This window comes from Taeniopygia guttata, chromosome 2 (assembly GCF_048771995.1).
Source record: "Taeniopygia guttata chromosome 2, bTaeGut7.mat, whole genome shotgun sequence".
Classification (NCBI taxonomy): Eukaryota; Metazoa; Chordata; class Aves; order Passeriformes; family Estrildidae; genus Taeniopygia; species Taeniopygia guttata.
Window position 1 is genome coordinate 35,849,941 of NC_133026.1, and position 26,451 is coordinate 35,876,391.

A 26,451-nucleotide genomic window follows, 5' to 3' on the forward strand; every position below is an offset into this window, starting at 1 on the left:
TCTTGAATTAGCAGAAAATCAAATCAGAGCAGATCCATGCTCAGCATCCAGGCCAACCATTGCAGCTTTTTCTTTGCATTAATACAAACAAGTATGTGACAGTAGTGATATATCTATAGTACCTTTAGACTTAACCTCTGCAGCCAACTACTCTTTCTTTTTTGAGTTTATAGTTATCAGAAATGCTGTAATCAATAGACCTACTCCTATTATCAATCTGATTAAGCAGGGTCTTCCTATTACCTCAGCAGCAGAGGACACCACTTTTCATGTATTCATTATGCAATATTAGGGAAGAGCTATATTTATATCCTCCAGAGCTTGGAAAAGGGCATACAGATCAGCTTAGACAAGACTTTAAAGCTGCTGGCAGTTTCTGCTTTTCAGAAGCAGAAAAGCACTTCAGCTATCAAATCCAAATGTCCACTTCAGTGGTATTGAGGCAGCTAATTCATTCAAATGACCCTTGGGTAGCTGGTGGAACTTGATGCTGCTGTGGTGGGAGCTCAGCAAGTTCCCTGTTTCCATAATGACTACAGAGATTATAGCAGAGATGGCAGCATTAGAGTTTCAAACGCCCTAGTCACAGGTCATCCCTAAATGAAAAACAGCATGGGCAAGTGCCCAAGGTGGGGCAGAAAAGGCAGTGCTTTGCCTTGCATTGAGGCAGTTAAATGGTGATTGTCAGCTTCCATTTGTTATGAACAGAATCTCTCTTCAACTCCCCATTTCTTGCTCTGTTCCTACCAAGAGTTCTGTGAAAATCAGAGCTCAGTGTAGATTCGACTCTTGATTTCAATGGTGTCTATGAACTTAGAACATACATAAAGTAGAATCTGATAAAGCGCAGATACTCCCGGAGAATTTCTGATTTTCCCCAATTGATTGTTAATCCTGAAACAATGTGGAGTATCCTATCCTTGTCTCCCTTCCTATTAGACCTAAAGCCTGGACAAATTAAATCCAGAACATGTTATCAGACCCATCTTAGTAAATAATTTCTGAAGGACAGTGCTACAAGGCTGCTTTTCATAAACAATTCATTAAGCCCTAATGTGACTAATGCACTTGTTATTCATGTGTACTTAGATTTATTTTTTTGAGCTGTTTGTAAATCTGTTTCGAGGCAACTAGAAGTCAACAGCTTTCACACTACTCTTACAGCCTGTCTTCATTATTATCATGGTAGATTTAGTTCCTTTAAGTCTCCAACACCTTTACTTTGAAAAAATCATCTTTAATCTTTAGCTGAGAAGGTAGGTCACAAAATCACAAGACACTATATAACATTTTTTAGGAAAAGAAGTTCTTTTAATGAAATGTTCTAGTTACCAAGCTTTCCTAAAATTATCCTCCTAATCAATATTGCACAAGCATTTTCATCTCAATCTCTTAGCCACGTTCATTAAGCTATATGAGATGTAAAATAAGGGAATTCAGGAAAACTCTGAATGCAACAGTAATTATGGTGCTAAAACATGGACTCCATAACAAAAGTCTAACCAGATGTTAGCTGCTTCTTTACTGTTTAAGAAAATCTATTCAAATGCAAAAGTCAGCAGCAGCAATGAGCTCATGCTTCTCCTTTCCGCTCTCCCCAGTCCTGTATCTCGGGATCTATTTTTAATGCCGTTTCAGGTCAGTGCAGATTCATTGTGCTGTGGGGCACTGGCAGTCCACAGGGCACTGCCTGGCCCACGCACTGCATGGCAGAGGACCTTTGGTGATGGGATGCTTCACGCTCTGCTTATTGAAGAACCTGGTTCACCGGGAAACTTGGAGGCTGTGCTGCACAGCTCCCTGCTGACATAGGCTGTGGCACAGCCTGTGTTTCCAGGTGTGCATGGGATGGGCGAGGGCCATGGCTGTACCTGCTCAGATGCAAACTTTCCCCATAATTCCTGGTGGTACCCCTTGCTCCCTCTGGAACATGCTCAGCGGCCTGTTGGAGCCCTGTGATCATCACTCGTGGCACAGAGCAGCACTGGAGAGGCAGTGTGCTCATCCCCAGGAGGAAGGCCTATGCACATTTAAAAGAAAGAAAATAACACCCAACACTTTCCCGACTCTGGAAAAGTGAAAAGCACCAACAACCACCCCCCCACCCCCAACCTTCACCCCCCATGATGGGTTCAAGGCCCAAAAACAGCTCTGTGAAGATTTTCAGCAGGAACCCAATTACAACCAAAAGGGAAACCTTTCTCCCCAAATGTATCCAAACTGGATGTATGAAAACTAGACTACACCAGCCTGTATGAGGCTCAGTGCCCACTCACACCAAAAGCCTTTGCAAACTTGCTGCTACCTGCACAGCAGCCCCAGAACAGCGACACATGATGCTGAGGGGCTGGGGAGCAGAGCATGGGGAGGTTGTCTGGCACAGAATGCACTGCAGAACGGGTGCCAAGCGCCTCACACAGCCCCCAAAATCAATGCAGCCTCAGAGGGAGTGGGCAAGGGCCAGGCACTGCTGTCCAGATGCTGCTAGTGCTCAGCGCTGGGCTGCTGGCAAGCGTCCCATCCCCACCCCGGTGCAGAGGCACTGGCTGCCCTGTGATTCCTCTTTGAGACTTCCCCTGAACCGAGGTGAGCACTTCCAAGAAGTGTGAGCTGCTCTGCCGCCCTCGCTGGGGTTTGCTACGTGATTTAGCACCAGCAGCGGCTGCGGCGGGCGCTGACGGGAGGCTCTGTGGTGAACTGCTCCCAGCAGAGGTGTAAGAATGCTTTCAACACGGATGTTCTGTGCACAACCAGCCAGACCCACGAGTCCAAGTGTGAGCAGTGTCTGCTATCTTTGGAGACCAAAGGGTACTTAGGAGCTGTGTCTGCAGTGAGCATTTCCAGCAACCCTGGACAGGACAAGGGTCTGTCACTTCCTACGGGTGCTTCAGAGATGAACAAGTTCTAGCACAGAGTTATTTTGAATGAGCAGGAAGGGGAGAGGAGGATCTCCTCAGTGCCCAGGTTACCCAAGTTAACCCATGCAGCAATGTAGCTGATAAACAAAATGCTCTCAATAAGCTTAGTCCTCTTTTATTCTCTCTAAGACTCTCAAATTTTAACAGGTCCTCTTATCAAAAATAGATCAAAACTTCCCTGTGGAGCCTTTGTTTCTGGAGACCATTTGAGTTCCCCTGATTTGCTGGCTTGCAGCGCCACCCCCAAGCCCTGTGATGAGCCATTGATGCACATGGTTATCTAGGCCAGCAGATGTTGGATAAAAAGCAGCATACCTTGATCCAAATAAGCTGCTGTGGCTGTGGGCATCAGTCAAAGTGTGCTGATTCACACCCAGGGTGATCTGACCCAAGCAGGCTAGGTCTGCACTGCAGGATCTGGAAATGCGGGTTTACCTCTCCCCACGGCGGCCTTGCAAGTGTGATAAGGTTAGAGAGAAGATTGTCCAGCACACTGTTAAAACCTTGGGTTAACCTACTGGTCTTTCATCCAAAATATAGTGAATGCCAACCATACAACTAATGGTTTTGATAGTGTACAGGATGTACAGAGACAACAAACAGACAGACAGCTCCACCTGCCTGGTGTATGAGCCCTCCCTGACAGTGCTGCTTACCAGCCCTTCTAGAAGAATGAATTTTTCAGGTCAGCACCAACCTCCAGCAGCCAGCCCCATAAAATACCAGTCCTGCCTTTGAGTGGAAGCAGCAAAGCCCCACTTTCTGTTTTAAATATCTCTCAGTTTTAAACTTGCCTGGCTCTGTTCCCAAGGATCATCCCGCAGCACTGGTCCACTCTGCCTCATATAGATTTTATTTCTTATTAAAGATAAGCTCCTCTCCATCCAAAAAACAGTGATTTTATGAAGGAATTTTAAAACATAATGAATTGAAATATATTAGTTTTAAAAGTTTTGTATATATTTCACCTTTTGTACTTTTTGTAAAGGATTACATAAAATTTCTAACTGAAATAATTTTGAACCAGAGGGTCACTTTCTCTTAGAGAGTATCACAGTAACATATTTAAAACTTTTACTGTTTCTTTCTGAAGGAAGAACTCACCTTGCTTCTACCTGATGGTTCTATTTGGTCTCATCAGCATTTTGCAGCAGAAACTGGAGTTCATATTTTTATCACCAGCCCACAGCACGTCTTTATCTTGATCATGGCAGCATCCAGTGTGCATTGACAGGCTTATGAAATGTGAGAATTTTGGGCTGCTTCTCTGTGCTTGAGGTCTTTGCTGTGCATTTTATAAACTTGCTGAAGGTTAGGCTCATGTTTTCTGATTTTGAAGGTAAAGGATACAGGTATTCTCAAATAACAGTACACTGCTCTATCATGTAGATTGCTTCCTACGAATGCTCCTCCTTCACAAGAGGCCAGACTTAACAGCCTGAGACCTTTGGTGTGCTTGTGGCCTTGCAAGGTCAGAGAACTAGTAAATGTTTGCTGGCAAGGTGTGACCTGCTCATTTGGGTCAGGCTGCAATTTGTATTGTACCCTCACATTTCTTGGTGCAGTTTTCCCCAAATTATTTGCAACTGGATCTCTCCTAAATGCCAACCTGGGGAAGGGAAAGCAGAGATGGGGAGATGAGATAGTTCTGCAAGTTGTGCACATGGCACGGTGTAGACAAAAGACAGAGGATGGTGAGGAAGAAAAACTCTTGACATATCTTATAGAAGCACAACAAAAAGATATTTTCAGAGAACAAACATTTTAGAAAACAATAAGAAATCTTATATGCACAAGCAAGTACTGATTTTATTTCTTTAACAAAACCCAAAACTTGCAGAAGGCATACTCATCATGTAACTTCCTCCAGTAAGGCCAGATGCAACTTAACAAGCACTAGCAAAACACACAGTGCTCATGTAGATGAAAAATTGTAGATGCTTTTTCTCTCTCCAGTATGTTTTAATAGACATTGGTTTTCTACTCATGCAAGCTACCAAGCATACTAATACAATCACATAAAAACTCAGCACTTAGATTACAAGAATTTTAAAGATGCTCTGTCTCTCTCTCTCTTTTCTTTGGCTTCCTTCAGAATGTCTGATACATGGAGAAGAGAGGAGGGAAGTTGCTGCAATCCCTATGTGCATATACACCAGTAATAAAAACCCATAATATTCACATACAGCAAAAATGTCAGAATATGAAAAAACAGATTTTTATTTGCTCTTTATAAGCCCCTCTACGATGCAAAATTTGCATCCCACAGAAAGAAAATACTGAGGAAAGCATATTTCAGTGACTGCAATGCCAGCACAGTTAATGATGCTTGCAATTGCTTTCCTGTTTTTATTTCCTCTGAAGCTTAAAGATCCATGGAAGGTAAAACACACTAATTTGCATCTTCTGATCCTCCATCTGTCCAGCAACACTGCAGTCTGTGTTCCCTGCATAAGAATAGGTCTTCCCATGCTCCAGACCTGGGAACACATGCCAGTGTGGCAAGGCCTTGGGTGTCCTGCATTTCCTCCAAGCACAACCATAGGCCACCTTCCCCTGTGCCCAGGAGCACCCTGCCCCACATAGAGCTCTCCCTCTCCATGGTTTCACCAGGTGGAATAGTGAATTTAATTTTTTTTTAAAGAAAATGGCATAGTTTAGTTGAGTGCATTATTTGCCCCCCAGTGTGTTTACTAAAAGATGTTTTCTAGAAATTGAAAACAGACACTATTCCTGTTCATAGTTTTTTTTTAAGTTTATGCTTAATTCAAGTCCCATTTATTATGAGAAAAAGTTTGGAGAAATCAAGTGTTTTGTTTCAGCATTTTAAAAGAAAACATATATCAGTACCCCACAAACAGTATAAATATACATAGGCTGTTTTACAAGAAACAGAACCAAAAATGCTCAGCAAGGAGACTCTACCAGTAGAGGCAGAAAAGAAAAAGCCAAGTATTTTTGAGCGAAGCCAAGATCTTCTATTTTTTTTTCTTGATTGTAAGAGTTACAATGGAAGTATGGCTAGAGAAAATACTAGGCAATAAAACTTGCAATAAACTTTACCCCAGGGAAGTAGTGAGGACTGAATATGGATACCACCTGCCGCAGAAGTATTGTGACATTTTCATAAGATTTCAGATTTTACATGAGAACAAGAAGCACACTGGTTGGGCCGGTGGCCAGACTGCAGGCATAGGGTATTAGAGTCCAGAGATGATTAACAGCTAACTTTGGTCACAGTGACTGAAAATTCAGTTATTTCAGAAGATGAAACAGCTGAAATTTTTATGGGTACCACAAAATTGTCAGATGGGCTTGACTGTGGGAAATGAGAACAAAAGAAGTTTGGAAAGAGGGTCTGCTGAGGAATTCCCCCATCATGACTTCTTTGCAACTTAGTAAACATGTGCAATTCATTGCTTACATACTGGAATTAATGTTCTCCAGAATTTGAAAGTTTCAGGTCTGAAGCACAAGAAGTTCATTGCAGTCCCAGCCTCCTATAGGTGCTTCTGTAAGTCACCCTGTGCTGTCACCTGGAGGCTGGAGTCCCATCGAATTTCTCTAAATGAAATGAAACTTTTTTTGAGACCTGATAATCTTTGCAAGCCTAAATACACTTTGTATGTATTTATTTTATATTTTAAAAATCGTTTTGGTGTATTCTAATCTTTGAAGTTTTAAAAATGTTTTTATGAACAGGCTCACATTCACTTACATTTTCTGCCATGTGTTCCAGAATGTTGCAAGCCCCTCCATTTGTGGACAGAAATGATGCATGTTCCTGGCTATTGCAGAGAGATATATATTATCCAGAAAGCTGTATGACACCACTGACAATCTGCCTTCTAATATCTGTTTGCTTGATATACTCTTATTTGAAAGGGCAGTTTAATGATGGTCTGGAAATGCTGCTATATTCCCCATCTGCTGAATTCAATTAACACAGCAGGTGGGCAGTCAAGATATTTTGACAACTAGTCTTCCATCTTGAAACTATGTAGCATTTATAGTCCAGAAAGTCTCAAATACTGACATGATAATTGTAATATCTTCAAATGCTTCTTTGTATGAGTTAAAAATTCAGACACATCTGGTTTTGCTACAGTTCCCAAAGCTCACAGTCAAAGGCAAAGATGTGAAAACTTTCTCAGCTCAAAGCTCTACAACTGCATGTGATGACTTAAGCAGTGGAGTTCCCATCAGATCTCTGGAAATGATTACAGTTTTTTTTATGTTGTTACCATGGAAGACAGTGAAAGTGTTAAATCAGCAGGATTTGAAGGATCAAATTCGTACCATTCATAGAAAATAGAACCACAATGTCTTCCCTCTGCAGCTGATATATTTTAATACTTCCCACATCCTACCATCAGCTAGGCTTTTACAAGTTAAAAACAAAGATAGGTTTGCACAAACCTACCTGGCGTAGTCAAGCAAGTTACACAAGTGCTACCTGAAGCACAGTTTAGAAAATACCTTTTATACTTTGTATATATCTGGGAAAAAATTACCTTCTTCTGTATTTGGCAATATTATAGTCCCGTTTCTGGTGTGAGGTTTCTCTGGTTTTAATTTATTTATTTAAACTACTGTTCCTCATCTGCACTTATTTCAGCAGCGTGGGACCAGATTCTGCTGCTCCAACACTGCTGCTGTCAGCTGAGTTACTGTTACTGGATTAAATCTAGCTTGCAGTTTGAAAGAGCAAAATGTGGTGAAATAATGAGTACATCATTATTGTTGTTATCCTAATTTTGACAGTGTTTGTGTTGTACAACATCAGAGAAAAACATGGTTCCTGCCCTAAAGAACCCATAACTTCAGAGTCTCAAGATGCATCCCTTCCACTCATTGTCTGTTTCTACAGTCAAGCACTTTGCCTCTTGCAGGATCCTCCCACATACCTAAAACCTCCCTTACCATTTCAGTGGTTAAATAAGTTGTGAGAAGCAGGACAGCAAGTTGCCTGTGTGCATGCTTCAAGTTGCTGTTACTTTAATGACCTTTTTTCATGCCCTTTCATCTCTAAATTTAGCTAACTACTAAAGCCAGAGTCTAGCAGATTGGGGGACACAGCAAACACTAATGCACAGACTGTATATAATTACTCTCAAAAGAACAGCACAGATTACAAGACAGTGTAATTACTATTCTGTAGCCAAATTAAGTTTATTTTATGAAATTGTACCTTTTCAAGTCTAATAAACCATTAGAACCATTCATTCTAGACCAACACATGCAGCACAAAATCAAAAGTATAATTTAAGGGCTGACATTAAGAATTTGAAAATCTGTTCACATTAGGATGTATTTGAACTGATGACATTGTAACTGCCAGGTACAAACACACCTTAAATATGAAATATAATCTTTAAAATAGTTGCCTCTATGCCATTTAAAGAGAACATACTGGAGAATCATGGGAAAGAGTTCATAATGTGAATTCAAGTATAGAGATTCAGAAATGTACTGTATAGATACCAGCATGGTTATTGAGAAACAATGATGACACTATACCGAGCTTCATGAAATTACAGAGAAATTATGTCATGGTAAATAGTTATATACTGGTTCATTTTCAGATACAAGAAATTTTGTAAAACAGGAAATATACTATAATATTTAGTTGAGATAAATGACAAGCAGTTTTATTCCCTGGATTACATACATAAAATCTGATTAAAGTATTAATAAACTTTGTGCTTATATAGAGAGTTTTAAAGTTTTAATCATCCTAACTCTCAGAAATTTTACTTCCAGTATTCTAGCCAAAAAGCTTTCCCTCTTTTTTGAGAAAACAGCACAAACACAACCCAGAAAGTTTGTTAATTCTTTCTTTAATAAAGCAGGCTAAATGTTCTTCCAGAGTAAAGATACAAAGCTCCACAACTAAATCAATACCCAGTCAAAATATGGTACTGCCCTTCTGCAGTACATACAACTGACATGACATGCAAGAGACTTTAAAGTAATAAATTACAGATGTGAGATACAGTAAAACAGTCTCAGATCAGCAGTCTTAATGCTGCATCAGTTTTTATCAGCAATTTGCAATGCTTATAATTTTTCTATCTGATTATTGTTATCCATGAACATTATGAGCAGGTCATTTCCAGAGAAAAAGAGTAATCTTGTATTTTAAATGACAATTTCTCTTTCAGTATATTCTTAACATAACACAAAACAGGGTGATGATCTGACATTTTATCTAACTCACAAGTTTTTAACTTAATGAATATAATAAAATACTTTTAATTATCTCTGCACTATGATAAAATTTCAGAGAAAACATATTTTAGATGTAAAAGGACATGGTACAACCAAACCAGATTCATTTACTGGAGTTACTCTGATCTTATTTGTATAATCATCTCTCTGCTTTGGAAGATTTTTATCATATCACATGGCATGATACGCATTCAGCTTATAGGTATTCACTGATTCTTCTTAGAAACTTCCCAAAATCTTTATATACTTTCACTACTTTTTAAAATATGCAAGATTAAAGATACAACTCATTTACAAAAATAAAAAACCTGTACAAATCACACTCTTCCATTGGCAATGAGACTGTTCAAGAAAATAGCAATGTGATCCCTGAAACAACCTACTAGAATAGAAATCAAAAGACTGATGCTTAAAAAAATAAAAAAGAAGTAAAAACATTTTCTCCTGCCAAGCTACTGGAATCTTTGAAGGTTCATGTATCACAGAATATAAAACTTTTCTTGCTGTCTCCAGAATATTTCCTTCCTCTTTCCACAGGTACTTCTTCAACAGCCATCTTTTGCTGATGGAGCCACAAGCCTTGCTGCATATGTTAAGGCTAGAAAAGCTTGAAAGACCTAAGTTAAATCAACCAGCCACCCAATCCCCTGGCATTCATGCAAACTCAGGGTAATAAAATAAACTGGAGACAGGCATGCATACTTAATTCCAAAGTGATCTTTCATGAAGCTTAAAATGAAACCAAAATAAACACCTCTCCAAAATGTTAGGATCTTTCATCTAAATAGTCATCTGACTGTTTGCATCACTCTGTTGCAGAGAGGTGCGATGCTATGCCTGCTCACAACTTTCTACTATTTTAACATTTTACAAGGCACAAATAATCTCTGAAGAACTACATGGTGGCTTTTGAACATGTAAGGATGGTAGCTACCATCTAATTACATGACAATTAACTCTTCAGTCACTGACACAGATCTTTAAAATCTAAGACCAGCAAATTACATGTCACCTCATCTTTGGGATACAGTACTTAATTTACAGTTACAGACTAAGCAGCAAATAACTACAATTTCATAACTTTGAACAAACACAAGCTTTGCCATGCAAATAGGAAGTTATTGCATGGTATAATGTATATGCATCTTAAAAGCAAATAATGCTTTTTTTTTTTTGCTGCTGTGACAGAGTGACATACTAATGTACTTTCCTAAAGCTAACTCTGTGTAGGTCCTGCAAGAGGAGCGGTCTACTCACCACCAGTTTTGTTTTGTGAATTCCAACAGAGGTTAAACGAATTAGAAAGTACAGAAAGCCCTCCCTTATCCACTTGAAAAAAGCTGTTACTAAATGTACTGTGGACTTGATGGGAAGAAAATACACTTTTCCATAGAAGAATAAGTAACAGAGTTAATTAGAAACTTTCTGTTGGTTAACGCTGCTGCACCATTATGTTTCTTGTGATTAGAAATACAGAAATCATATAGGAATATATGTAAACAGAGTCTATAGAAGATAATAGCAATGAGACATAAAGTGCTTTTAATTATGAACATTTCACTTCACTTTGCAACCTTCCCTAGTAAGTTACCATACTCGGGCTAGCTTTAGTTCAACCAGCTCAGATCTACACTATGAAATACTGTTATTTCCCTTGCACCTACTTTTTAACTGGGGTAGTCTAGAGTAAAATTAAAAAAATCATGCCAGGGGAAGTAAAAGTAGACAAAGATAAAGAATGAAAGAGATGAACTGGGAACTCTCAAGGGGAAAAATTAGAGAAAGGCAAATAAGGCTCTGTTGTGTAGGTCCCCATTCTCAAGGAGTTTTGTCACATAAGTCTCCTGTAAGCACTGAGGAACAACTACACAAACCTCTGCCCTGAACACACCTCAGGCCATTGCAGGATGAAAATGAAGAAACTAGGATTCCTCAAGCGAGAGCAAACTTCCTACCAGGATGATGCTTTTAATCTTTTTGATACTCATTCCCTACTTCTCTAATCACAGTCTCTGAAGAAACAGTACCCTTTCTTATACAGAAAACCCAGTCAAGCATATTTTGTAAAAGGACAATATTAAATCTAGCCTGTCTTTGCTGCTTCAGGTCTGATGCCAAGTATCCACACATTTCCATTATGGTACCTAGCATATACTACTCTTATGTTTTGGGAAAGCAACAGTTCTATAGTAACAAAGCTCCTAAGTAGGATAACAGCATAATTAATAACTTTATATTAGAACTGGGTTTTACTGGGTCTTTATTTAAGGCAGTTATTAAAATGTATATATAATTTTTTTAAAGTAGCAAATTTATGTCTTTTTTTGTTTGTTTGCTTGCCTTTTTATTTTAATTTAGGCTTTTGACACCTGAAATGGGCTACCTTTATCTATTTTCTGTCCTTGTAATCCAAAGAACTATCCAACCCGTGGATTCATAGAAATTAGAGCTGAGTTGTAATGACAGATTTCCCAAACTCTCCCAACCTGTTTCTTTAGATGTCCAGTGGGCTAACAATAGCAAAGTCAGAATCTTTGCTGTTATTACTACTGTCGTCATCAGGGCTGGAGCTCAGGTTGCTGGAGGAGGCTGAAATGGAAGCCATCAGAGGGTCAGAAAATATCAAAGAAGAACGAGATGGAGCTTCTGGCTTCACCGCTGCCTCCTTGTGCGCCTGAAGGGCCTGCACCGGCTCTGGAGCAGCACTTTTACTTCTCTCCTCTTCTTTGGAAACCATAATATAGTCATCAGCACTCTTGCTCTCACTAGTGCTTGGGTCAGTTGTAGTCTGTGAAACAATGGCATAGAAAGGACTTGAAGTAAGCACCAGTATTATCATATAATGAGGTTTATGAAGAATGTCAGGCATATGGGAATGGGACAAAGGAATAATTATTATCCAGAAGTGGCAATGACTAAACAAAGTGAAAAATACAGTGGATATTAACTTTGGATAACATAATTTGTTATTTCACAGAATCACAGAATATTCTGAGCTGGAAGGGACTCACAGTCTTATATGTCTCATCACAGTGCATCCACACAGTGACCACAGCAGCCAAGCATAAAAGATATTACAGCTGCAAAGATTTTAAGCAATTACAGTAGGTTCCTGTAGCATTTAGTGAAGTAGTTTTGAGAAATGTTTTGCTGGTTTGCATGTACAATAGCATTTTGGAGCTTGTCAGGAGAATGGTTTGATATAAAATTTCCGAGTAAAACCCTGACTTGTGAAATCTGAACCACCCACAGACCTGGTTTAGTGTGCACCAGCTTGGGTTCAAAAAACCAGGGGTGCCAGAGCTTTCAGGGTTAGTGTTGTTGAATCAACTCTTCCAGAAAATGAAGGTCTGGGAATCCCAATTCTGTCTGGTTAGACCTTGGGAAATATGTGTCCCTGAGCACTTAGGTAGTAGCTCAAGACCATACATCAGAGCATCAGAAAACTCTATGAAGCCTCAATCTTATATCCCATTATACTAGCCACACTCAGAATCCCAGTTTTTCCAGTCAGAGCTATATGTAATTAGAAAGAGAGACTGCCATACACACTGGAGTGGGATTTCTGACTTGTTGACAACTGGCAGCCTTTTAGCTTGGTTGAAACTCAAATGGACAACACTTTGTCTCCCGCTGCAAGAGCTGCATTCAGCTCCTGTCTAGTGCTATGCTCCCCTGGCAAGAACATGACTGCTTTCTTCGTTGATTCCACACAGGTTTTTTTCAGATTAATAATGCAACCTGCCAAACAGCCTGTAGGTACAAGCATCCTGAAGTGGTGTGATGCCAAAACCAATATATTTGCTTACATGAATGCAAGACTGAGGAAAAGGAAAAGTAAAGGGAAATGTGCACCCTCATTTATGGCAATACAAGCCCTACACCTGTGGCCTTTCCACAAAAAAAAAGAAAAAAGAAAAAAAAAGGCAAGCAGTTACAGAAAAGAAAAAAACCAGGAATAATCTGAATGAGATAAAGATGAGTCTACAGTATGGTATAAAAAACTGGAGTACTACAAGCATCAGCCACAGCTGCAGTTAGAGAATCCATGACCACCAGCAAAATTAATTTAGGAAAATTTATTATTACAGCTGAAAATTATTTTCTTGTTTTGATTGCTGAATGTAGATCAGAATGTTCTTGTAGCTCAGGAAGCAAAATCCACCTGTGATTATGAATGACTGTAAGAATGAAATGAGGGAGGTGGAAGTCTATGGTTGTCATTTGCATAGTCATTAAAAATTGTCACAAGTCACAATAAAGATAAATATCAGCTGAATAGGAAAAATATATTAAAATACAGAATTTTGCCCAAATTTATATTAATAAGGATTCAAATATCTCCCTTTCTAGAAAATCTCATTCTCATAATTTATAACTTTTGTGTGTTATCTACAAGTATGCAGGTCTAATAATATTATATAATTAATATTACTATAGGTTTAATGACATTTAATATTCTGTTTTGTAATGAACTAATTTTAATACTTCATAATTCAAATGGAAGTATCTTGAGTCCAAAATTTTACCTGTCCCAATGTAAGACAGTCATAACACTGATAGAAATTGACATCTATTATTTTTGTTAGTAACTCCCTTTTCACAGAAGTCTTAATAAAATTAATACAAAACCCAACAGATTGGTTTTAGAAAGATCAACAACTAGCCTTTTCTGAGTGTTATCAAAATTGATCTCCAACCCTCCTGATACATGCAGAACCAGAGTATTTCAAATGTCAGAAACTTCAAGCAGTTTCCATGAAGTTAAAACCACAGAGTTCTATCCTACTCGGAGAGATACTTCACTGTTTAAACACTTCTGAGCTGAGGCATCATTTGTTAGCAAGTAGCCTTTGGTATTCATCTTGTCTGTTTGAAATGCTGTCTTCATGAGCTGTCAGTGAGTCAGCTGCCATCACCAGGGGGCTGAGGACACAGGCAGCGCACAACCAACAGGCTCCACCAACACAGAATCACAGAATACTTTGGGTTGGAAGGACCTTTAAAGGTCACATAGTCCAACTCCCACAGTGAAGCACAGCGACATCTTCAACTAGAGCAGACTGCTGAGAGCCCTGTCCAACTGGACCATCAATGTTTCCAGGGATGGGGCACCACCACCTATCTGGGAAACCTGTTCCAATGTATCACACCATCCTCATCATAAAAAAAAAATTCTTCCTTAAATCTAATCTAAACCAACACTCTTTTAGTTAAAAATCATTGCCCCTTGTCCTATTGCAACAGGCCCTGCTAAGAAATTTGTCTCTATCTCTCATTTAAGGCCCCCCTTCAGTACGAAACAGTCACAATTAGGTCTCCCTGGAGCCTTCTCTTCTCCAGGCTGAAAATCACCAACTCTCTCAGCCTGTCTTCATAGGAGAGGTGCTCCATCCCTCTAATCATCTTTGTCACACTGCTCTGGACTTGATCCAACAGGCCCATGTCCTTTCTGTGCTGGGGCCCCCAGCTCCAGGGGGGGCTCACCAGAGGGGAGCAGAGGGGCAGAATCACCACCTTTGATCTGCTGGCCTCACTGCTTTGGATGCAGCCCAGAGTACAGTTGGATTTCTGGGCTCGAGTGCCCATTTGGGAAATGTCCAGCCTCTCATCCACTAGTATTCCCTAGTCCTTCTCACGCAGGGCTGTTTTCAATCCCTAATCTTCCAGCCTGTATTGATACTTTTTTGGGAGCTCTAAATACCATAGTCAAAATTTCAGAACTTTGTTCCCATGCCCCCACCCTGTACAACAGAAATATACATTCCTCTAAACAACCACTGCCACATAATTCACCTGGCCTCTTTCCACACTTCTATTTAAAAGCTCTCAGGGAATGCAGTACTGCCTCATTTTTCAAAATTATACACTATTATTCCAAGCTATCAAGAATCCTTTATTTCAGTCCTCACAGCCCTCACACCTCCACCTTGCGTGGGGTGACACAGACCTTACTTAGTGAAACACTTGCCCAGCAAGATCAGTATTTTTATTTCTGGCACTCCCCAGTTTCCCAAATTCTGCTTTCAAGAGCGTTCCCTAGTGCAGCTGAAAAAGCATCCTGCTTTTTAATACAGAAAACCACTCATCCCAATTTCTTGTTGTTAATGTTGAGCCTCCCAACAGTACTCTTTATGCCACCCACACTTTTTGGTTTGGTTAAGGAGACCTATGGCTCACTGAAGTAACAGAGAAGCAGCAAAGCAGAGATATGGACCCCAAAATCCTATAAAAGGGCTGCCTGTAAATCTTTGCCTATCCCTAGCATACACTTGTATTTTGGAACTGATATTTCCAGAGGTAAAATACCTCCTTCCTTCTTCTTTTGCCTGTTTCTGTTTCAGGAAACTCATGCTGACGTGAAGCATGTTTTCTCCCATCTGCTGCCACTACTGAATAAATGGAAAATGACAGAATTATACTTCCAGTAGCTTTGGAAGTTAACAACCTTACGCCCGTTGCCATATGGCTTCTCCAAACAATTTTTCCTGATGAATATCAGCTACTAGGACCAGGCTTATTTCATTTGCCTTCACACTGTGAATGAGTTAAAACTAACTGCAAGGATACAAATCAAGAAAGCTTAGAAGAACAGCAGCTCATTTTGCCTCCTTCTTTGAACAGACATAAAGGCAAGATAATGTGTTAATTATCATTCATTATTTAGCAACAGAAGCCTTCTGTTTGTCAACTGCATGCTGCTATCAAAGCCAAACATTCCAAAAAATGCTTGATTCCTTTTAGCCTTTATCTTAATTTTTTTTGCATTTTTAATTTTGCAGCTTTCCTTTCTAAAGAAGGGCTATATCCTTCTCCTCATTTTGCAGAAAGGGATTTTGACACAAAGAAAGAGGAATAATACTTTTTAAAAAAGCTATGATGATAAATAGTTTATTCTTATATAACAACCAGGCACAAAAGACCAGATTTTAATCTCATTTATAGAAAAAGCTACACCTGTAAGTGTTTCAGGTATCCTAGAAAATAATCTTATAACTCCAGCAAAGAACTATCCCTACAGTACAAATCACACCAAATAGAATTACAGGCATTACCAAAGTCACAGAAAATGCAAATAGAGTAGAAATTTATTTAGCAAGAAATGCATTAAAATGCCTAGAAGTGGTTGTTTTTTAATCCCCCTGCAGCTCTCTGTAAGTACTCCCAGCATGACCCAGGGCACCAGTGCAGCCCTCTTTCTTCAGCAGAGCTAAAAGCCTGGGCTGTGCCCTGGTTTGGGCCAACAACTGAGCCCATCAATTAACACTTTAATTTCACAGTCCAGTATTCCGCAGTTCTATTGTCCTGTGTTTTATTAAAAGGGGTCCAGAGCTCTCCTCTTTTTGTTCCTTTTTATGTGTGGTGGTTAAAGACTAAGGGCTTGGAAACAGCACCGATAACTAGGGGGTAGTTACACAGACAGACAAAATATCCCTAATTAACTAACTAAGGATACCACCAGTCCTCCTAGAGTACCATTTCTAACACTGATCTTTTTCTTTCCATCAGAGGTGCTGTTGCTCATTATCATAATTGGAAGTTACAGAAGGTAAGAGGAGAGTAGGCTAATCCATATGAATGTACTGCACCTCCAAACATAAACCATGCAGTGCTAATGCCTCATTAATGCTCTGCAGCAGCTTAGCTTGTACAATCTCTACTCACATTGCTCATAGTTGACTTATGAGCAGCCTTGAAATTGTGGGAGCCATGGATGCCACTCAGTTCCTGGGGCTGGATGTAGATACCCTAACTACACACTGGGATAAGCCCAGACCTCCTTGTACATCACCCTGAAAATCTGCACTGGAGAGAAATCTGCGCAGACCAGGCTTCACTTGCTCCACTCTCAATACCCAAAGAGTCCCACCACGTCCACGATACATGGTTTAGACCAGCCTCTGAGTAAGGCTTCTCCACCATCAGTAGGGTCTGCTCTCTCTCTCTCTCACACACACACACACACACACACACACACACACACACACACACACACACAGAGCTTGCTGCCATGTTATATGGCATTCTGCCTTCTAGCTTCTTGATGTAAAAAAATCATCAAAAAACATTATTTACCATTTTGGAAAGAAAACAAAAGGTATTTAATATAAAATGCTAGGAGATCAAGGGGAAAAATAGGAAGCCATTATATCAACAGTCCAATATGCTGTATCAGTTTAACCTATACCTTTATTATGGCAGAAAATAGTGATTGTAATGACAACAGCTAAGCAAGCAATGAAAACTCTCTAGCAAAGCTTTGTTCTTCACCAATACTCAGTATAAAAAAAATAAATCTTGGTATTGCCTCTAATACCAAAGTACAATTAAAAAATATATTTTTAATATAGTGTTCTAACTCAGGGGGATCGTGTCTAATAAATTAAAATTACTCTGCATCATTATTTGAAAATGAATAAATATTTCCTGCAGTTCCTAAGTACACTTGTCAAAAGTGAACTGACTGCAGACTCAGTTAAGACTTTGAGGTGACAGTACTGCCACTGATTTATGAGTGTGAGTTATCAGCAGCAGGGTGGCAGACTTAATAGAACTCCAACACAGAAATGAGCAGGCACAAAAGTATTTATTTTTAAGATCACGTTTGGGTTGGACTGACCGTTAGAGAGGGCCCTTCGTCTATGAACTTGTCCTATGACTGTATGTTTTGTATATGAAAACATTGTTTACAGATTCAAGGAGAAAGTCAATACAATGAAGTAGAAGGTAAAAGCAACCTCCTTGCTATTTCCTTTTTGGCACAGGCCATGAATACCCTGCAATGCAGTTAATCAGCTCTTACATAATGGGATCCTGGAGGACAAGGACAATGAGAATAACCATGTGGGAACATTTGGTATGGGAACATTTACCTGCAATTTTTGCATTTTTTTGTAGGAAATTAATCTGTGATTCTGTGATTCAACAGTGTGAAAGAACTCCCCCCAAACACTGCCTAACACTTAGACTTAAATATCTGTGTGTGGAGCATAAGGCTACAATAAAAATAATTAATCAGAGTAGGGCAGTAGCTAGAGAGACACTTTTAACCCACTCTCCCTATGGACCAGGAATGCTGGTGTTTCCCACATAATGTCTGCTAGAGGAAGTCTCCAAAAAATGGAAGGCCATCAATGGCCTGCTTGAGATGTTACCTGTTGTGCTGAGATGAACTGCTGCTTTGTCATTACAGGTCCCTTTAGGACATCACTTGCCCCTTTGTTCTGGTTATTGGAACAGTAATGATCATCAGCAATAGTGATTTGCTCATTTTCTTCAGCTTCCAGCTGGCTCTGGTTGAAACGCAAGGAACCTTTCAGGATATCCTTGATCTGTTGTTGAATAGAAAGGGAAAGCTTGTAAGTTAAAAACTAGGAGGAACTCTACATTTTCTAAAGCCCTGTGCAGACTGCTTTCATACAGCATTTCCCTAAAAATATTTGCTTTGCAAAGACAGGAAGTAAGTCAATATTCATACCTATATTGATTAAAGATAGAAATAACAGTGAAATGTGTTTTTTATTGGAGTCTGGAAAACAACTATCCAAGAAACTGAAAGGGAATAAAACTGTTAAGATTAGTCCCTGCCTCATTACAGGTTTAAAATATGTCACATTGCTCTTAATAAAATGTATTTTGAGGGAGCAGAGGGCAGTATAATCAGAGCCACAGATGCCAGCATTCTCATTTTATATATGTAGTATTTTTTCCTTTAATTCAATGATATTCAAGTGTTGCCACAATGAAATAATGGGGACATGGGCGTAGTTGTTGTCTAGCAAGTACATTTTGCATTACGAAAAATGATAGTGTGGCTGAAGTCCAGCACTTGGTGTTGCACTTCTTTAGTTGTGATCTGAGGCCTCCAAAACCTCCACAGGAGCAAATACTGCGCAAGCTGTTTGAACTCTTTATAGCTGAGTTTTATTGTTACAAATAAAAACACACCACAAGGTTTGATGAACCAGTAAAACAGCTACAAGAACACAAACCAGTAGTATACAGAAAGAATAAAATAGGAGAAAAAAGGAGAAAGGATTAATAGTTCTGAAGGGCACAAGAAGGTTAAGCTAAGCAATAGTAATACCTGCTTCAAGCCAGCCAAGGAAACCAGAATTTCATCTTCTTTTTCCAAGCGTTCTTGCAAAATGACTTCCTGAATATTTCCTGTAACATCAAAAGAAAGATAGAAAGAAAAAACATTTTAAATAAACTCAAACATGCTGTTACTTACTGTTGACTGATGCTTTCAAAACAAACTTCTGTGACCTGCAAACACAATTCTGTACCCAAACCTAGAGACTGACAATCTTATTATCTGCACAGGTGAGGACAGCCTGAGCCTGGCACTGCTGCCAGGAAGCCTCCAGCGGTGCTCTGCTCTGCAGGTTTTCTGTTGCCCCTGTGTACCAAGAAACTCAGGCTACTACTGGCCCCTAGAAGACCACATCAGCCTCTGTGCTACATACAATTTTGAACCTGAAAATGCTTTGGAAAGCATTCAGAAACAGAGAAATTTGCTGCATCTCACAGGAAGGTTTACGTAGAAGCATAGCAATGTTCATCTTGATCCCATGGCCACGGCAGATGCTTGAATACTCTTCTTCATAGAAGGACTACAAAAAGTTTAATTCCCCTTCTATTCTCTTCTTTTAGGTACAAGACCCAGGGCTGAGCAAAACTTATTTGACAGAAGGAGCAGGGTAGTACCAACACTTCTGGAGACTCTTGCCTTCCATACCCACAGCATGGTCCTTCAAGGATGCATTTCACTACCCTGGCATAGCGTGTTTGCAGGAAAACAACCCCAAGCAATGCTATACTCCAACACAGCCCAGATAACTCTGGAGATTCAAATAACTGCAGATTCAGTTCATTCTCTGGCCTCCCAGCTCCTGCTTTCCCAGTCTATAAGAAAACAGCAGAGATTTCTAGAGACAGATTGGCAGAATGAGATGGTATCGTCAACTGAAAATGACAGGATACTTCTTTGTGCCACTCCTGTCTTACATACACAGACTGAGCCCAAATCCCTCAGTGACACTCATCTGGGAAGAATGCTTTGCTGCTCATGAGTATCTGTATCCACGTACTTCACAATTAGAGCTTTGTACAATTAATCCACACCTGCATTGCATTTGTTTGTTTTTAACAACATCCTGCATATTCAGGGCCCAAATCAGTGAAAAGCCAGAACTGCTGTTAACAGATGATCCTGACAAGGACAAATATGATGACACTGCCAACTCTGACACAATATGATGTTTCAAGTAAAAGCATTGAGTAATTTGGTATGAGTTTTGTGTTTACAGAATAAATAACAATATAATGAGATGTGGGAGACAGGGCAAGAAGAAAGATTGGAAGTGGAGAGGTAGATTTAAAACTTGCGTATAAACACAAGTTTGAAATTGAGTCGGGCCAGAAATCAGTAATGGCTATAAAGGAGGAACGGAAAGGGCAAAGAGGAGAAAGGATCCACACCTAAATACTAAATGAACCACTAAAAAGCAATCTGAGATGTAGAAGGAATAAAAGAGTCTAGAACCATGAAAGGCAAAAGCTGACAGAAGTCAAGGTGATGTGATCAAGGTCAAGAGCATCAGCGAAGGTACCATAACTCAGTTTTGCATAAGCAGTCTGCCTGAACCAGGAGATCTATGCTCACATTATTTAGCACACATTATTTGCTGTATTACAGTGGCAATGTTCTGCAGCAATGTTGTACAGTTGTCAAATTGTTGTACAATTGAACAATTTTACATGAGAAAGACACTTCATTATGAAGGCCAGAAATAATAAAAAACCCAGATCTTTCTGCAAATATGTAGCATCTTGAATTGAGAAAATCCATAATTATTACAACATTTTACTTGATTTTTTACTTTATATCTAAATTGTATGTTCCCTCAATTTGGTAAGTAAAATATATTAATATTTATTTATAAAAGAGCAACTTACATTCTGTTTTCCACTGTTTCAAAGAATGCATGATTTCCTTCTTATAAAAGGCCCAGAATGTGAAGCATCAGAAGTCCAAAGCCTTCATAGTCAAGACAGCCATGCTTGACCATAGCCTGAATCACTGAATTCAACTCTCTTTTCCATTTCTCAGCATTAGAAAGGAAAGTATTCCATAGTGTGTGATCCCCACATATATTAAACCATACATTAAAAAATTTGGCATGGGCATGGACATGAACTAAGCAGATGGACCAAGAAAATAATTCAAAGCAAACCTCCAACCTGCTGACGACTAATGGAGAAAATATAAAAAATCAGGAAAACAAGAGCAAGAAAACAAAAGCTGAAAGGTATTCCACATGATGTGGAAATACTCTATTATTACTAACCTTTAGAGATGTTTTGTGAATCAGTATTAAAAAAAAAAGGAAAATAATTTATCATCACTGTAAAACCCAGCTGAAACCGTGTTTGATGAGCCACTGAATTGAGAAATTTCTAAAAACTTATGAATGGAATATGATAGTTACCCAGCAGTAAAAATTAATAGAAATGTTTGTATCATCACATATTTACTTTAGCAAGATTAATGCCAGATTTTAATATTAGTTTCAGAGGAAAAAGGATTAGGAGCAAAAAGGTAGGAAATACAGCCAGTAAGTAGCAACTGAGGCACAAAGGCATAAATTGGGATGTCCTTCTCTAGCACAATGAAACAGAAGGAAGGTAGAATTCCTTGTGGAATTGGCAATGAATCCTTTTCTTAAATATGTCCTTGAACCACATATGGCTTCTAATCTGCTGCTCTCATCTCTTTTGAACGCAAAGCTTTTTAACTTTGAAATAAATGGAACCCAAATTTATTAGTGCTCATTCTTCTTGCCTGGCTAGTGACTACGGAGGAATTAAAAAAAATAATCCTTAGATGAGTGAAGCATACAGTCAACGTGATTTTGCATGAGTGCCTCCTTGATCACATCCTTCTGCTGGGACCCCCTTTGAAATCCGCATGGACTGGAAAGAGAGGTGGGAAGAAGAGGAGGGATGGCAAGAAGGATGGTATGTGCTCTGCAGCTGCTGTCCTGTGAACAGCTGTGCCAGGGCACAGCATCCTCACTGGGGACTCTCATCCAAGGTCTTCCCACTGCTGGAGGGTCCTCATAGGGCAGTCAGTTGCTGACATGAAGAGGGAAAATAAGCTCCCAAGTGCAGACAAAAGCTTATTTTACCTTTCTGTACCTCAAAAGGTACCCTTGCAACTGGAAATACTTTAAAAGATACTATTTCAAGAGTGCTATACTGATATATATATATAGATATAATACTCAGCTGAAGGACTTTTACTTTAAGCTGAGATGTATAATTTATTCTTCCTTCATAGGAGATGTTACTGTACTTTGAGAGAAGTGCTTCATGTATATGAATGAATTGGTCACATATTGATTTTTTCCTTATCTGTTGCTCTCTATCGATGCCTCACAGCTGGTTTTTTTTTTTTTTTTTTAATAAAAAAGTAATTATCTTTAAAAAACCATGCAGATGTCAATTTGGAAGTGAAAACACTTTCCTACCTTTAAAAAAACCACATTGATACAATAAATCAAACAAACAGATTATGTGATTTCTATATTATTCAAACTGAGTCCAGTTTGATTCTGTGCTATAAATATTCATCTGTCGGGATAGCAGTTATTAAAAAGTTATCAAAATCCTATTGTACAGAGAAAACTAAGGTTAAGGTCAAATATTCCAGACTGCCTTGTTTGGGTTTTTTTTTTTTTTTCTTTCTTTCAAGATTTCATTTAGCTGATGCCAATTTTTTTCTGCAGAAAAATACAATATTTCTTTATTCAATAAAGTTCTTAGTAGAGGAAAACAAAAAATGAATTTAGCAACTTCTCACCTGGTGGTTAGAGCACTGCTGTAAGATGTATGAGATACCAGACTGCCATTACAAGACTCTGGATTTGTTTCAGAATAGTGCTAACAAATGTCTGACTATCACAAAATGAACTGTCATACCCTGAATGTGAGCCTGACTAAGCCTTAGAAATACCAGAGCTGTTAAACCAATTGTTCTCCTCAGAAGTCAGCAACATTATCCACTTTGATGGATTCCCTCAAACCAGATTCACATCTCAAAGGATGCCTTTTATATAATGGATTGGAATAAATTTTGAGTACTTATTCTTAAATGAACAGACCTGTTTAAGTTTGATAGATACCAGACCAGTAAATCAATAATTACTTCCTGAGTGAGACTGTGATCAGCTGCCTTGATATACTTTACATGCAACTACAACTATGGAGCAGAACATGCAAATGATTGCATTCATGTTCTTTTTTAAAAAATATGGAAAAACACTGTGGCAGGTAGTGAGTTTGTTAGCAACAGTTGAAACAGCTAAAAATTAAGATGAAATATATTTTTTATTTCTTGCTCTTACAGTTATGGCAAATTGTGAATCGCTTTACCTGCACACTCACTGTAGAAGTAATTTTTTAAAAGAATCAGGATTTCTATTTCCTTCCCCTAAATTAATTGCTAAATTTTAAACTGAAGACATGCTATCTATAGCAGGAAAATCAGAGAAAACTTATGCTCTCTGATGATTTAAATTCCATGATGGTGTGAGCAGTCACTGCTGAATTCCCAGGCCAGGGAAAGGGGCTATTCAAAACATTCCTCTCTGAATGTGAAAAAGCTGTTAGGCTTGGCATAATTATATTAGAGGCTTATTGAATAAAGTAACTTTCACTGAAAATTTTGCTTGCATTCAATACAGATTTTGCAAGAAACCCAACCACCCAACCAGAGCTGCACTAAATGAATGGGAAAACTTGTCTGCTGTAGACAAGGTCCCCTCAGGCATCTCTTCATGCCCATCCATCCAGAAGACAAATCTGCACCTCTTCCCTTCCACTGAGGAGGTGGGAGACAAACACCCTGCCAGATGAAGGCACAAAGCACACTTGACATAAAATCAGATGGATGCAGAGAAAACTGAACTTCTCTGAGGTTCTTTGTTTTTTCTCACTGCTGCTTTTGCAGAGCATCTCCCTCCTAATGATTTCTATTTTAAGCTGGTCTCCGTGGGGCCTTTCCAGGAAGATGACTCCTGCTGAGAGGAGCTAACTCAAAATAGCTGCAAGCTGTATTATGAATGCTGCTTTCTACTACTAGCTCCTGATCAATGACTTGTGAACAAGCAACAGCGCCAGAGTCATGTTAAACTGACTTTTTTCACCCTTGTTTTCACTACTGAGAAGAGAGCTCAAACTCAGAATGCAGAAGTACCTTCTCAGTTCCATCGTAGGCAGGAGCAGGGAGAGAACTGAGGGTATTTCTACACTCTTCATTTTTCCAAAACAGGAAAGCCAAAAAATCCCAGTGTTCCCACATACGTCAAAGCACAGCCAACTCTCTGGACTGTTCCAGTACTGTTGTCTGATTGTCTTTATGAAATCCCAGGGTTTACAGAAAATATTTCCAACATTCCCTGCACAATATCCTAGTGACAGCAAGACTGCCTCTTCAAGAACATTAAGTTGGCTAGAAGGACAGAATGGGACTTTAGCTTCTGGTAATCAACCTTTCTCTCTTTTCACAACAAATACTGCTTTCCTACCTGAACGTGGTCAGAGTAGCACAAAAATGAATCTAGACCTCAACACTGGTTTGTGGCTTTTCTAGAAAGACTATGCTGTATGACATAGTGATATTGCTGTTTAATAATACAACTCAGTATGTTTCCAACCACTGCATTTTCCTTCCAGCATTAAAAATACAAATGAGAGGAGTTAAATTCCCTTCTAAAACAATAGTGTTTGTGATCTAAGTGTTGATGAAGGCAACACTGCTAAGCAGCCTTTCATTTACTTATCTCACTGTGAATGCCAACACTTCTAGTAACAATTACACATTATATTAAAAGCACCACTTAGCAAGATTTGAGTCTTAAAGAACTTGAAGATTCTAAAAATCTGAAATTATCTGTGAAACACTGCATTCTTCAAAACATTTATTTGGATGTAAATGATTTATACAGTGTTGAATATAAGTGATGTATTTATACTTCTGATTCATGTGTTGTGCAGAGCACCACCACTTCATCAAGATTTGAAGTGTGGTAATGCTTGTGACATCAGAGAAACAGTAGTAAAAAGTTACCAATCATCAACTCATAGCAAGGCACAGAATTGCAGATGTACAAAGAAGGAGATTGGAAAGGGTCATGAAGTCATTTTGTCCATCTCTTGCTCAAAGAAAAAATCAATTCTTAGCTGTAAACTCTAATTTACACACAGTAAGCAGATTATGCTTAACATATACCTTACATCTGTATATTTATTAAAATAATGGGGAAACTAACAATTTAGTCCTACAACAATTTAGCTTCTGCTAAGGTTTTACTTCCTTAAAGATGGAACTGGAAGAGAAACCACTGCCTAAGAGACGCTGGAAAGGAAAGGGTGGATTGTCAGCACACTTCAGTGTAAAAGAGATGCTCACTGAGCAGCAGGGAGGAAGCAATGGGAATTCACTGCAAGTTGGAAGGAAAGCTGTTAATCAGGTAATGAGGGGCTATGTAACCTTGATTATTTTAATCTCCTTTTCAGTCAGACTACTGGGATGAAAGCATCTGTAGGTGCCTACCACAGCTGGACTTTCAAGACTGGCATAGTTCTTATAGAAAGAAAGGAGGCTCACTCTGAGTTGAACCAATTGTTTCTGGCCATAAGACCTATCCTTAAGAAACAAAAAGGTGGTTACAACTCATGGAACATGAAGAATTACACATTTATTCTTCATATATATATACACATATATATATACATACTATACAAATGATATTGTATTTATGTATTTACAAATACATATACTATAAATATATATAGTATATGTATTTGTAAAATGACCAGAAGTGACAGTCTGAAAGGAAGTCTGTACAACAAATACTTGTTTCCCAGTAAATATTCCTACATTTGATTTAATAAATTTGCTAATGTTCTTTCTTTATATGCTGTTTTTATAGGTTATTTTACATCATTATTCCTAACCAAATACAGCAATCCCTTAGACTCATGGGTCTGTGTTTGATGTGGCATTTTATACTGATAGGATTTCTAATCACACTGGATTTAAAACCATGGATTATTTTATTTATATCCCAAGCATAAGAGAACTCATTTAATGCATTTACTTCCTCAACAAATGCTGAAGTATTTCATTTCAGAACAGGGCAGCAAAATAATTTCCATTTCATTTTATCTTTACAAAAATGTCATAACCTTTCATCTCATCACATGACACATAATACAAGAATTCAGTACCATC

At 38.8% G+C, this 26,451-nt stretch overlaps 1 protein-coding gene across 10 annotated transcripts in view; it reads right to left on the bottom strand.

Annotated features, from left to right (window-relative positions):
• Positions 1-8,060: 8,060 nt before the first annotated feature.
• TBC1D5 (TBC1 domain family member 5) overlaps positions 8,061-26,451 on the bottom strand; it is a 317,122-nt gene continuing 298,731 nt past the window's right edge. For all 10 annotated transcript variants that reach the window (XM_032746741.3, XM_030264948.4, XM_030264947.4 and 7 more), the window contains 3 exons: positions 19,237-19,316; positions 18,305-18,481; positions 8,061-11,937 (listed from right to left, as the gene is read on the bottom strand). In XM_032746741.3, coding sequence (XP_032602632.2) covers positions 11,644-11,937; positions 18,305-18,481; positions 19,237-19,316 — 551 coding nt within the window. In that variant the 3' untranslated portion in view covers positions 8,061-11,643. The remainder of the gene's footprint in view (positions 11,938-18,304; positions 18,482-19,236; positions 19,317-26,451) is intronic.